The sequence below is a fragment of the Spinacia oleracea genome, chromosome 2 (genome assembly GCF_020520425.1).
Source record: "Spinacia oleracea cultivar Varoflay chromosome 2, BTI_SOV_V1, whole genome shotgun sequence".
NCBI classification, from domain to species: domain Eukaryota; kingdom Viridiplantae; phylum Streptophyta; class Magnoliopsida; order Caryophyllales; family Amaranthaceae; genus Spinacia; species Spinacia oleracea.
In genome coordinates this window covers 57435202-57448892 of record NC_079488.1, presented here as the reverse complement: position 1 = coordinate 57448892, position 13691 = coordinate 57435202, and the positions used below count along the sequence as shown (strand labels likewise).

The window sequence follows — 13691 nt, the reverse complement described above, 5'->3', positions numbered from 1 at the left end:
TTAGCAAAACACAACTTTTTCTGTTATTTGGATGGATATTCAGGTTTCTTTCAGATTCCCATTCACCCAGACGACCAGGAGAAGACGACGTTCACTTGTCCTTATGGAACTTTTTCATACCGCAGAATGCCGTTTGGTTTGTGTAACGCCCCTGCTACATTTCAAAGGTGTATGATGGCCATTTTTTCTGACTTCATCGAGGATATCATGGAGGTATTTATGGATGATTTTAGTGTTTATGGTTCTGACTTTGATGTATGTTTGCATAATCTTTCTAAAGTGCTTAAACGTTATTCTGAAGTGAATTTGGTATTAAACTGGGAAAAGTGCCACTTTATGGTCAATGAAGGAGTGGTACTTGGTCATCTTATTTATGAGCGTGGCATCCAAGTTGACCGAGCAAAGATTGAGGTGCTTGAGAAACTTCCCCCTCCTGTGAATGTCAAGGGAGTGAGGAGTTTTCTCGGTCATGCGGGTTTCTATCGCCATTTTATAAAAGATTTTTCTAAAATTGCAAAACCCCTCACTCAATTATTTCTCAAGGATGCCACATTTGAGTTCACTGATGCTTGTTTGGAGTCTTTCGACAGGATTAAGAAAGCATTGATAACTGCTCCAATCATTCAACCTCCGGATTGGGATTTACCGTTCGAAATTATGTGTGATGCGAGTGATTATGCTGTTGGAGCAGTGCTTGGCCAAAGAAAGAACAAGGTGTTGCATGTCATCTATTATGCAAGCAAAACCTTGGATGGAGCTCAGATGAATTATGCTACTACTGAGAAAGAGCTCCTTGCGGTTGTTTATGCTCTTGACAAATTTCGGACGTATCTTGTTGGTTCGAAAGTCATTGTACACACTGATCATGCCGCCCTGAAGTATTTGTTGGCCAAGAAAGAGGCCAAACCGAGACTTATTCGATGGATTCTTCTTCTCCAGGAATTTGATTTGGAGATTCGGGATAAGAAGGGTGCAAAGAATGTTGTTGCAGATCAACTCTCTCGGTTGAAATTTCAATCTAGCACAGACGGGCCTATCAATGATTCGTTTCCTGACGATCATCTATTCTCTGTGTCTACTCAATCCCCATGGTATGCGGACTTCGCAAACTTGTGTTGGTGGCTCCCATCCTCCGGAGTTGACATATCAACAACGTAAGAGATTCTACCATGATGCTAAGCGGTATTTTTGGGATGATCCACATTTGTATCGGAAGTGTGCCGATGGTATGTTTCGTAGGTGTGTAGCGGATTGGGATACCCACAGGGTTCTTAAGCATTTCCACAGTTTACCTTCTAGTGGTCATCTTGGTGCTATTCCGACCGCCCATCGAACTCTTCAAAGTGGTTTCTATTGGCCTTCTATATTCAAGGATGCTCGTTTCTTTTGCAATGCATGTGACGAATGTCAACGAACGGGCAACGTTTCGAAAAGGCAAGAGCTACCACAGACCGGAATTCTTGAGGTTGAGCCATTTGATGTATGGGGCATTGATTTTATGGGACCGTTCCCTTCTTCATGTGGGAATCGGTACATCTTGGTTGCCGTTGATTATGTTACAAAGTGGGTGGAAGCTATTGCATCGCCAACCAACGACTCTAACGTCGTTAAGAAGCTTTTCAAGAAAATAATCTTTCCGCGCTTCGGAGTCCCAAGGGTCGTGATTAGTGATGGGGGTTCCCATTTTCATCAACGGACTTTTAAGGCTCTTCTGAAGAAGCACGGAGTTACTCAAAAGGTTGGCATGGCTTATCATCCTCAAACGAGTGGCCAAGTTGAAGTTTCTAATCGACAGATCAAGAGAATTCTCGAAAAAGTGGTCAACAAGTTTCGAAAAGATTGGTCGTTGAAGTTGGATGACACATTGTGGGCGTTACGCACGGCCTACAAGACCCCGTTGGGGATAACTCCGTATAGGTTGGTGTATGGCAAAACTTGTCATTTACCAGTTGAAATGGAATATCTCTCTAATTGGGCCGTCAAGGAGATCAATATGGATTTAGAAGCGGCCGGTGAAGCGAGACTTCTTCAATTGAATGAGCTAGATGAACTTCGGTTTGAAGCTTACGAGAATCATAGACTCTACAAGGAGCAAACGAAGAAGTTTCATGATAAGATGATCCAAAAATGAGAGTTCAACATCGGTGATAAGGTGTTGCTTTACATTTCACGATTACGGCTTTTCCCACGAAAGCTTAAGTCTAGATGGTCCGGACCTTTTACTATCACCGAAGTCAAGGAACATGGAGCTATTGAGGTTGCTAGTGAAAATGGCACCAAGTTCAAAGTGAACGGTCAACGTTTGAAGCTATACACTGAAGGAGCGTTTATTGAAAAACTAGAGACGATCTATCTCTTCGATCCACCCACCGACGCTTGACTATTAAGGTTTGGAGTCAAGCTAATGACTTAAAACGAGCGCTTATCGGGAGGCAACCCGATTTCTAACTCTTTTTTCTTTTCAATTTTTTCATTTATTTCAATTTTTAATCTAATTTATTTTATTGAAAAAAAAAATTAGAAACCACAAAAGAACAAATATATTTTATTTTGATTTCACTTGAATTCGTATTTTTATTTTATTTTTAGATTAGTTTTTCGTTTGTCGTATTTATTTATTTATTTATTTATGCGTGTTTTAATTTTTACGAACGATTCTAACTTTTGATTTTAGTGGTGCTTGAATAATTTTTTTTTCAGAATTATAGGTGCAAGATCAAGTTCATTCCGAAAATCCGATGCATCGACGAGTTTTTGCAAGCCACAATAATACAGCGAGCGAGCACTCGCGCCCAGGGAGGGAGCTCGTTGTGCGCGCATTTCCCAGCGCTGGCCCAGCGAGCCCGCTGGCCTATTTTGCCTAAATTCTTCAATGTTCTGCCTTGCGCGCTGGCGAACCAGCGGTCTCGCTGGAATTCCCGCCCAAGCCTATTCAAAAAAAAAAAGAATTTCTCTCCACCTTCCTCCCCAGCCACGAGCACCAACCCCTCCCTCTCTGCCTCACCACCGTACCTTCTGACCGTCCATCAACACCAACCGCCGGCGCGCCAACTGCACCACCGGCGGACGGCGACCACTCCGCACCCACCTTCCCTTCGCGAACCACCCTCATCGCCCAGGCTACACCACAATCTCCTTCGCACTTCGCCCCTCCCTCTCCCTCGTTCGAACCCACAACACCAGCCCGCCACTCTCTCACCGCCGCCGACCACCTGCACACGGTCGGTCGGCGCACCACCACCCCCCTCTTCGCCTCTCAAATCTCCCTCCTTCACCATTATTTTGTTCATGAATTAAACCCTAACTTTTGAAATCAATTTGGGGGTCTTTTTTTTTTTTTGTGGGCATTGATAAATTGTGTAGTATTGTGGCTTGTTTGTGGAATTCACGTGCTTTCGTAACCAAATTCTAGTCTTTGTGGTGCAAAAGGTATTAAAATTTCAATTTTTCTAAAAAGTTTATTCACTTGGCTCATATTTTGAAAAGGAAATTGGAATTTTGATGTGAATGTTGATTGTTGAATCGAATGGTTATCGTTGTTGGTGAATATTGATTGAATTGATTGGTTGAAATTGGTTGGCGTTGGTTGGTTGTTGAGTTTGAATTATTGCATTGGAGGATTTTTGTTATCGTTGAGTTGTTTGTTGGGATTGATCGTTGAATATTGAATTGTGCGTCGATTTGGTTGATTGGAGACTTGGAGTACTTTGAATTGTGGTTGTTGCATCATGGGAACAACTAAACCAACTAGCTCTCACCCAAAATCCACCGCATCCCCACTTGCTCCTAAAAATTCCATTGCAAAGAAGCGTAATCCTACCCGCAAAGCAAGAGCCAAACCACCACCAAAGAAATCCACCAAAGCACCATCTAAAGCCACTCCATCAACTACACACAAACAACCCCCCACCCCACCATCACCTTCTACGTGTCCCAATTATCCATGGTTGAGTGACACTCAACAAGAGACTTGCTTAGCCTTGCAAGGTCGGAGCATCATGCCCACTCTTCGTTATTCGGCCAAGCATGCTAAAGCCATAGGGATAGATGATTGCTTGCAAGGTCTTGCAAGCAAATATGGATGGTCCAAGGTTCTCAATTTGAAAGTCGAGGCTTATCCGGAATTGGTGATTGAATTTCTTGCTTCGATTGAGGTTGTTTCGGAGACAGGTGACATATCTTTTTACCTTGATGACAGGCTAAAGTCGTATCACCTAATAAAAAATAACCTAAGGTCCACTAGCTAGGTAGCAAGGGAAGTCAGGATCGAATCCACAGGGAAACAGGCGTTCTTTCTACTATCAATTAATTAATCTAGACTATTGTGAACAAAAGTTGGTTGATGGTTTGTATGCTAAGACTACGAACGAATATTAAACAAGAATGAATCAATATATTAAGGAATCTAGGGTATAGGTTCGCCAACAAATAATAATCCAGGACATTGAACAATCACGATAATCAACAAAGTAATTAATTAGATTAACATGCTCTCTCAAGTCGATACTAATCATAGACTTAGAATTAACGGGCTCTCGCTACGTATTAACTCTAATTCTACCTATTGGCACAAGCCTAAACATCAAATTGCATCTCTCGAATCTTAATTTGATATTGCATAACTACCACAATTAAACCTGCGCAAATCTAATTGTATAGTGAAATAAACCAATCAATAGGAATCAATTACAATGCCAACATTCATAATCATTCAATCATCCCTTCATATTATTCATGGATCCCCAACCCTAGAAATTAAACTACTCAAGCATGTTGACAATAAACAAAGCAATAATCATAATTGAAAGCATTATTAAAGCAAAAAAATGAATTGAAATAAGAATTAATACCTATTTGAAGAACAAAGGAAAGTGAAAGCTTGAATTTTTATTGAGAATTAAACTAAGTGTTTTTGCATAAACTAGAGAGAAAATTAGGCTAAGGGAAATAATACTAAGCTTCAATACTAGAAAATAAAGTGTCCAACTAAAATAACTAAAGCTTGTTTATATAGTTTACCAAAATAAAGCCTAAAAAACGGAAAACAAATGCGCGAAAAACTGCTGGAGGTTGGCGTCGCCCGATCGGGCGTCGCTTCGCCCGATCGGGCGATCCACTCGATAGTCGGCCCGATCGGGCCAAAATCCGCCCGATCGGGCGGTTTGCGAACTCTCCACATGGGTGTAGACACCCACTTTTGTCCCCATTCCCGAAAGGGAAGGTTCGATGATGAGAACGTAAATCTCCACTTGACAACGCGTCTCCTATGAAATAAACGAATCTTAATTCCCCTTTTCATTTCACCCGAAACCTGCTATTTATGGAAACCTGCTAAAAATAGTAACTGCCGTAAAAGGTAGCTTCCAAAAGTGGCAAATCATAAAAGTGAAGGAAATAATGCCCTTGGTCCAAGTATGCATTCTATGTTAAGTCTAATAAATGCGGTTCAGTATTAATTAACAAGTTAATAATTCAGTGAGATCAAGTGAGCTGAATGCCTAGCTAGAGGCCGCTTCAGTTCAAGTGGAATTAATGATATTAATCCACAGCTTACTCTTGACTGAACCCGTAGGGTCACACAAATAGTACGTAAACGGATCAAGTATTTAATGGCATTAAATACTCCATCTATGAATATTCGGAACCGACGGATCTTGGTTTCAGTGGGAGCTAAGATCGTCACAGGCAAGAAATGAATACTCAGGAAACGATGATATTGCCGGAAACGGAAATATGGATCGTATCGGAAATATGAATATTATCCAAGTCGTAGATGTTGCCGGAAACGGAAACATGGTACGTATCGGAAAATATTATTGGAAATGGAAATATTACCAGAATCGGAAATATTTCCGGAAACGGAAATATTAAATATTTGTTCGAAACGGAAATTAATTCCGGAATCGGAAATATTAAATATTGTTCGTACCGGAAATAAATTCCGGAACTGGAAATTTAATCGGAAGCGTATCGTACGAATTAGCATCGGACGAGGCCTGCCGGACGAAGGCCCAGCACGAAGCCGGGCCATCGCCCAGCAAGCACGCGCGCCACAAGCCCAGCCAAGGCAGCGCCCAGGCCTACCGCAAGGCAGGCCCAGTGCGCGCCAAGGCCACGGATGCGTGGGCCGCGCTGCGTGGGCTGCTGCTCGCACGCGCATGGGCAGCCCTTGTGGCTGCCGTGTGTGTGTGAGTTTGTGCTCATGCGTGATTCCTAAATCTACAAGAGTTAGTGTATGATTAAATTCCTATTCCTAATTGGATAAATTAATTAAATAGAATTCATGTAGGATTCTAATTTCAATTAATTCGTATCCTACTAGGATTACGATTCCTTTTCCATAACTCTATAAATAAAGGCCTAGGGGTCATTATTTAAACAACAAGTTTTAAGTATTCAAAACTAACATTTTTAAGCAAAAAAATCAGCCAATATTCTTGCCTACCTAACCGAAAATATTAGAACCTTAAGGGCGATTCTAGTTGGTCAATCTTAAGGCGGATCCGGACGTGCTGTGGACTATCTACGGAGGGACGACACTTGGAGTCCTAAAGACTTGTTCTTGTTCGGTTCGGGCGCAGCTAGGGAAGGCACGCAACAAAGAGTATGCATCTAAACTATGCTAAATGATTATGTGTAAATAATATGTTTCCTGGCTTTATGGTTTTTCCGCATGATTTATGAACTGTCATATGAATCATAACCTAACAGTGGTATCACGAGCCCCTTATTATTTTCATAATATAAATTGCATGAACATGGTTAAATATTACAAATTTGCAAGAATTAAAAGGGGTGATTAATTTTCGTAATTGTTAATTAATTGCAAATTGCGTTTATTTAATTATACGTACGCAGTTTTTCGGCAGTTTCTTCGTTACTCATCCAAATCGAGTGATTTTTGTGTCAATTCCGCATGTAAAAGGCATTCTAAAATTTTGACAAAAATAGTATTTTTCTGCCGAACCCAGAATTCTCAAATTCGAAGCCTAACTATGACTTTTCGAAGGTTTTAGTTTTTCGAATGCACAATTTCGTAAATTTAAGATGTTAAATTAAATATTTGCGATTCTTGTTGATAAATCTTGAATTTTTGATTGACCTACTGCATATGTTTAACAAGTTTGAATGCCTAGTCTTGTTAATTATGCAATCTAATTTGTAATTATGATTAATTTGTTGAAAATTAGAATAATTTAGAATTAATTTGATTTTCATAATTAATTGTAATTTAATTAGAAACCTATGATTAAAAACCACCATAAAAATTCTAAATTTACGATAAATTTTAAATTTTTATGACCTAGACTTGAATCCATAACAATCGGAAATCAATTGGATAATAAATTTTCGATTTTTTCGCCCTAAAATTATGAAATTAATATTATTTATTAATTTGTCATTAATTTTAAATATAAATTTTAAATTTTTATGCGATTCGTTCATAAAACTTGCACGCACGAAGCAATGGACGCTTCGTGTTACCCTTAAGGGGTGTTGTATAATGCGGGCATGCGACGACGAGCAAGGGAGCTCGTCGCCCGTGCGGCACGAATGCAATGAGCAAGGGCGTAGTGCACGAGCACAAGGCAGCAGCCCTGCCTTGTGTCGTGTGCCACGAGCAATGAACGAATGGGCATGGGCGAAGGGCGAGCCAAGGCAGTCGCGTGTGGGCAGCAAGCGAGCTGCGCCACAACGCGCGCTGCCTAGCACAAGAGCGCGCAGCCTCGCGCGCAGCGAGCGCAAGCTCGCGTGCCACGAGCGCTGCGCCCAGCATTACTCGCGCGCACAGCGCGCGATGTCGCCCGCCCAGCGAGCGATGTCGCGCCCCAGCGAGCGATGGCTCGCGCGCACAGCGAGCGATGTCGCGCGCCCAGCGAGCGATGTCGCGCGCCCAGCGAGCGATGGCTCGCGCGCCCAGCGAGCGATGTCGCGCGCCCAGCGAGCGATGTCGCGCGCGCGCACTGCGAGCGATAGCTCGCGTGCGATGAGCGCTGGCGCGCGCAGCGAGCACCAATGCGTGCGGAGGCTTGCGATAGGGAAGCAGCAGCTATGCGACGAGCGCATGGGCTGCGCGCACATGGCCAGCAATGGCTGTGTGCGTACGGTCCATGGGCGTGCAACGCGTAGGGTGTTTGCGTTACGATTAGATCGTTTTGAATGTTTAATTTGAAAATTTCAGTTCACGTAATTTTAATTAATTTTAAAATTAATAATTTGAATTATTTTCTTGGATTTTAATTTTGAATATTATAATTATAATAAATGTTATTTATTCTAATTATTTTACTAAAATTAAAATCATGAATTAATTTAAATACGACTGAAATTAAATTAAATTTTTGGATTCAATTATAAATTGATATGAGCTTTAAATTTTAATTAAATTTGTATGTTTCCGGTTAGACTAGAAATACATTTTTATGTTTAAAATTGGTAAAGCATATGAATTTATTGGTTTAAGTGGGAGCGCTTTTTAGTCATAAACTCTTGATTAGGTCTACAAATCCTTAAGGTTAAAACAACTTGATTAGAATTAATAAGGACTGAATAATTGGTAGATTATTGGTGCCCTTGATTAATTGCTGCAAATGTTTACGTGATGCATAATGTGTTTTACTAACCAGCTATGTGGGCCATTCATGATAATGAATGGGTGAATGGTATATATTGTATATGTACTGTTTTGCAGGTTATGAAGTGACTAGTATGGCCCAAATAGGATAGAAAATATGGTCTGCGTACCATTAATTTGAATGTAATTGGTCTAAAGTACCAAAGTTATTTTTCAATTCAAATATGGTCTGCGAACCATCAAATAGTTGTAATTAGTTATAGCTTATCCTATTTGAAGAAAATGGTGCCTCCCACGGAGATTTTCAAGACGGACTTTGAAGTCAAAGCTTCAAGATGAAGTCGGGCCATACTAGATCACAAATATCTTATGCATGTTTTAAGTTATTTATTGTTTTAAATATGTCTTAAAATGCACGAGATCAAAAGCTTGATTATGTTGCATGATTAAGGATTTTAGTTCACTTAAAATCTAACCAACATAGTAAGAGCCTTAAGTTCCAAACTTAAAAATTGAGTTAAAAGGTGCCATGCCAAAATATACACTTGCTTGGATATCCTTTACATCAATCTAGTAATAGTTTTCGCTCAGCGAGTGTTACTTATTGGTCCTAAAGGGGCAAGGTACACAAATAATTGTGAGTACATGTTAGTTTTGGTGAAACTCAACGATATAAGTAAGGAGTCCTTTTATGTCGTGGCAAATTCGATAGGTTTACCTAATAAGTTCTTAGACGTACCTATCAACCAAGAATAGTTTCTAGACTATTAGCAAAAGGCTTTTGCTTACCTAAGATGTTCTAGGATTAAGTCGACAAACTGTGCTTAGTTCTTCAATGATTTTAGGATCTTGGAATCATTTTATTCACACCTGCCGGAACACATAACTTGAATAAAATGCTTAATAAACATTTAATTATGCATGAATGCTAGAATTTAAGTTTATTAAGAGAAACTGTGAATGGTTATTTATTTGTTTATTCTTTTCAATTGTAGTTTTTAATATGGCAAACAACAATTCATTCAACATTCGATCAATTCTCGAAAAGGAGAAGTTGAACGGGAAAAACTTCCTTGACTGGCAAAGGAACTTGCAAATAGTTCTTATGCAGGAAGAAAAGGAGTATGTCCTAGATGAGGCGATGCCCGAAGCTCCAGGCGACGGGGTCACTCAGGCAGCCCTCAATCGTTGGATTGATGCCAACAAGGATGTGAAATGTCTAATGCTCGCCACCATGAGTGCGGATCTGCAGAAAACGTTCATCAACTCAGATGCTTTCACAATCATCAGTGAGTTGAAGAACATGTTCCAAGATCTGGCTCGAGTCGAAAGATTCGAGACTCATAGGCAAATTCTTGAGACCAAGCTTAAGAAAGGCGAGCCCGTAAGTCCACATGTTCTCAAAATGATTGGACTCATTGAGAATATGAGTCGGCTGGATCAGCAATTTTCTCAGGAAATGGCTATAGACACCATCCTCCATTCTCTTCATAGCGGGTATGATCAGTTCAAACTGAACTACAGTATGAATAGTCTGGACAAAACGCTCACTGAGCTTCACGGTATGCTGAAGACCGCTGAAAAGACGCTCAAAAGTGATAAGCAGGATGTGCTTATGGTGCGTGGGGGCAAGTTCAAGAAATCTGGAAAGAAGAGGAATGCTAAGAAAGGTGGCAACAAGGCCAGCCCAACTAAGCAAACTGGCGCCAAATCTGCAAAGAGGAAGGTCAGTCAACCCACTTCTGAATCCGAATGCTTCTACTGCAAGAAGAAGGGGCATTGGAAGAGAGATTGCTTGAAGCTAAAGGAAGATCAGAAGAACGGAACAGTCGTTCCATCTTCAGGTATTTTCGTTATAGACTGTATACTTGCTAATTCAACTTCTTGGGTATTAGATACAGGTTGTGGCTCACACTTATGTTCCAATCCACAGGGACTAAGAAGAAGTAGAAAGTTAAGCAAGGGTGAAGTCGACCTACGAGTGGGAAATGGAGCACGGATTGCTGCATTAGCTGTAGGAACTTACTATTTGTCGTTGCCCTCCGGGCTAGTTTTGGAACTGGAAGAATGTTTCCATGTTCCAAGTCTTACTAAAAACATCATTTCAGTTTCTTGCTTAGATGCTAAGGGATTTTCCTTTTTAATAAAAGACAATAGTTGTTCGTTTTATTATAAAGAGATGTTTTATGGATCTGCTAGATTAGTCAATGGACTTTATTTATTAGATCACGACAAACAAGTATATAACATAAATACCAAAAAGGCCAAAAAGAATGATTCAGATCTCACCTATCTGTGGCATTGTCGATTAGGCCATATAAACTTGAAACGCTTAGAAAGACTTCAAAAGGAAGGTATTCTAGAACCATTTGACTTAGAGGATTATGGTAAATGCGAATCATGTTTACTTGGCAAAATGACAAAGCAACCTTTCTCTAAAGTTGGAGAAAGAGCAAATGAACTATTGGGTTTAATCCATACAGATGTATGTGGACCAATGAGTACAAATGCTAGAGGTGGTTTCAGCTACTTTATCACTTTCACTGATGACTTCAGTAGGTATGGTTATGTCTACCTAATGAAGCATAAGTCTGAATCCTTTGACAAATTCAAGGAATTTCAGAGTGAAGTAGAGAATCAATTAGGCAAGAAGATCAAGGCACTGCGGTCTGATAGAGGCGGTGAATATCTGAGCTATGAATTTGATGACCATCTGAAAGAATGTGGAATTCTATCAGAATTGACTCCTCCTGGAACACCACAATGGAACGGTGTGTCAGAACGGAGGAACAGAACCTTGCTAGACATGGTCAGGTCAATGATGGGTCAGGCCGAACTTCCATTAGAATTTTGGGGACATGCACTAAATACAGCTGCACTCACTATAAATAGAGCTCCGTCTAAAGCTGTCGAAAAGACTCCATACGAATTATGGTTTGGAAAGCCTCCAAATGTGTCTTTTCTTAAGATTTGGGGATGTGAAGTATACGTCAAACGATTAATTTCAGACAAACTTCATCCAAAATCTGACAAATGTATCCTTGTGGGCTATCCAAAGGAAACAAAGGGGTATTACTTCTACAATACATCTGAGAACAAAGTGTTTGTTGCTCGAGATGGTGTCTTTTTGGAGAAGGATCACATTTCCAAAATGACAAGTGGGAGAAAAGTAGACCTCGAAGAAATTCGAGTCGAACAACAAACTCTAGAGAATGCTCAAGATGACATTCAAGATGAAACTCAGAGATCTTTAGAAGAATCTGGTGAGAATCATGGTCAATCTAGAAATGTTACCCCGCGTAGATCGCAAAGATATAGATCTCAACCGGAAAGGTACTTGGGTATTTTGACGAACGAGAGCTATGACGTTCTATTACTTGAAAGTGATGAACCTGCGACTTACAAGCAAGCTATGACGAGCCCTAGCTCCAAGCAATGGCAAGAAGCCATGCAATCTGAATTAGACTCCATGTCTGAAAACCAAGTATGGGATTTGGTCGATTTGCCAGATGGCTACCAAGCCATTGGAAGCAAATGGGTTTTCAAACTGAAAAAGGACAAGGATGGGAAACTTGAAGTTTTCAAAGCTAGATTGGTTGCAAAAGGTTACAGGCAAGTCCACGGTGTGGATTACGATGAAACCTTTTCACCAGTTGCAATGCTAAAGTCTATTCGAATAATGTTAGCAATCGCTGCATATTACGATTACGAAATATGGCAGATGGATGTCAAAACTGCTTTCTTAAACGGCGTTTTAACAGAAACTGTGTTTATGACACAACCTGAAGGTTTTGAGGATCCAAAGAATGCTAAAAAGGTATGCAAGCTAAAGAAGTCAATCTACGGATTGAAGCAGGCATCCAGGAGCTGGAATATACGTTTTGATGAAGCAGTCAGTGACTTTGGTTTCATCAAGAACGCGGACGAATCTTGTGTATACAAGAAGGTCAGTGGGAGCAAAATTGCTTTCCTAGTATTATATGTCGACGACATATTGCTTATCGGAAATGACATTCCTATGTTGAACTCTGTCAAGATTTGGCTTGGGAAATGTTTTTCGATGAAGGATCTAGGAGAAGCACAGTACATATTGGGCATCAAGATTTACAGAGACAGATCTAAAAAGATGATTGGACTTAGTCAAAGCACTTATATCAATAAGGTGCTTGATAGGTTCAAGATGGCGGACTCCAAGCGAGGCTACCTACCCATGTCTCATGGAATGACTCTAAGCAAGACTCAGTGCCCAAAAACACTTGATGAGCGTAGACGAATGAATGGGATTCCATATGCATCATTGATTGGTTCAATAATGTATGCTATGATATGTACACGCCCGGATGTTGCGTACGCACTCAGTGCTACGAGCAGATACCAGTCAGACCCAGGAGAGGCGCATTGGACTGCTGCCAAGAACATTCTGAAGTACCTGAAAAGGCACAAAGATGACTTCCTGGTCTATGGTGGAGATGATGAATTAATTGTTAAAGGCTATACGGACGCAAGTTTCCAAACCGACAAAGATGATTTCAGATCACAGTCTGGGTTTGTCTTCTGCCTCAACGGAGGAGCAGTAAGCTGGAAAAGTGCTAAGCAAAGCACCATTGCGGATTCTACAACTGAAGCGGAGTACATTGCTGCACATGAAGCAGCAAAGGAAGCTATATGGCTAAGGAAGTTCATAGGAGAACTAGGTGTAGTCCCCTCCATTAAAGGACCAATAGCCCTGTATTGTGATAATAACGGAGCTATTGCACAGGCAAAAGAGCCTAGACACCACCAGAGAGTCAAGCATGTACTTCGTAGATTTCACCTTCTACGAGAGTTCTTTGAAAGAAAAGAAGTCGAGATAAGCAAAATTGGAACTGATGACAACATATCAGATCCATTAACTAAACCTCTGCCGCAAGCGAAGCACAACTCGCACACTGCAGCTATGGGAATCAAGCATATTGGAGAATGGCTTTGATGTCTCTGTTTAATGTTTTAAAGTTTTAGAGTTTAAATCTTTGTAAAACATTATTGGTTAATCATTCACAATAAATGAAAGGAATTCATTTTTCCATTTAATTTGTGGTTTATTAAATGATGAGTCCCTTCAACTTGACGATATATT

The 13691-nt window shown here is 40.5% G+C and overlaps 1 protein-coding gene across 1 annotated transcript; it reads left to right on the top strand.

Moving 5' to 3' along the window:
* Positions 1-126: 126 nt before the first annotated feature.
* LOC130467436 (uncharacterized) lies at positions 127-2131 on the top strand. The gene is made up of 3 exons (XM_056835942.1): positions 127-714; positions 940-1154; positions 1240-2131. The coding sequence occupies exons 1-3, from the start codon at positions 127-129 to the stop codon at positions 2129-2131; spliced, it is 1695 nt and encodes a 564-aa protein (XP_056691920.1).
* The last annotated feature ends 11560 nt before the right edge of the window (positions 2132-13691 follow it).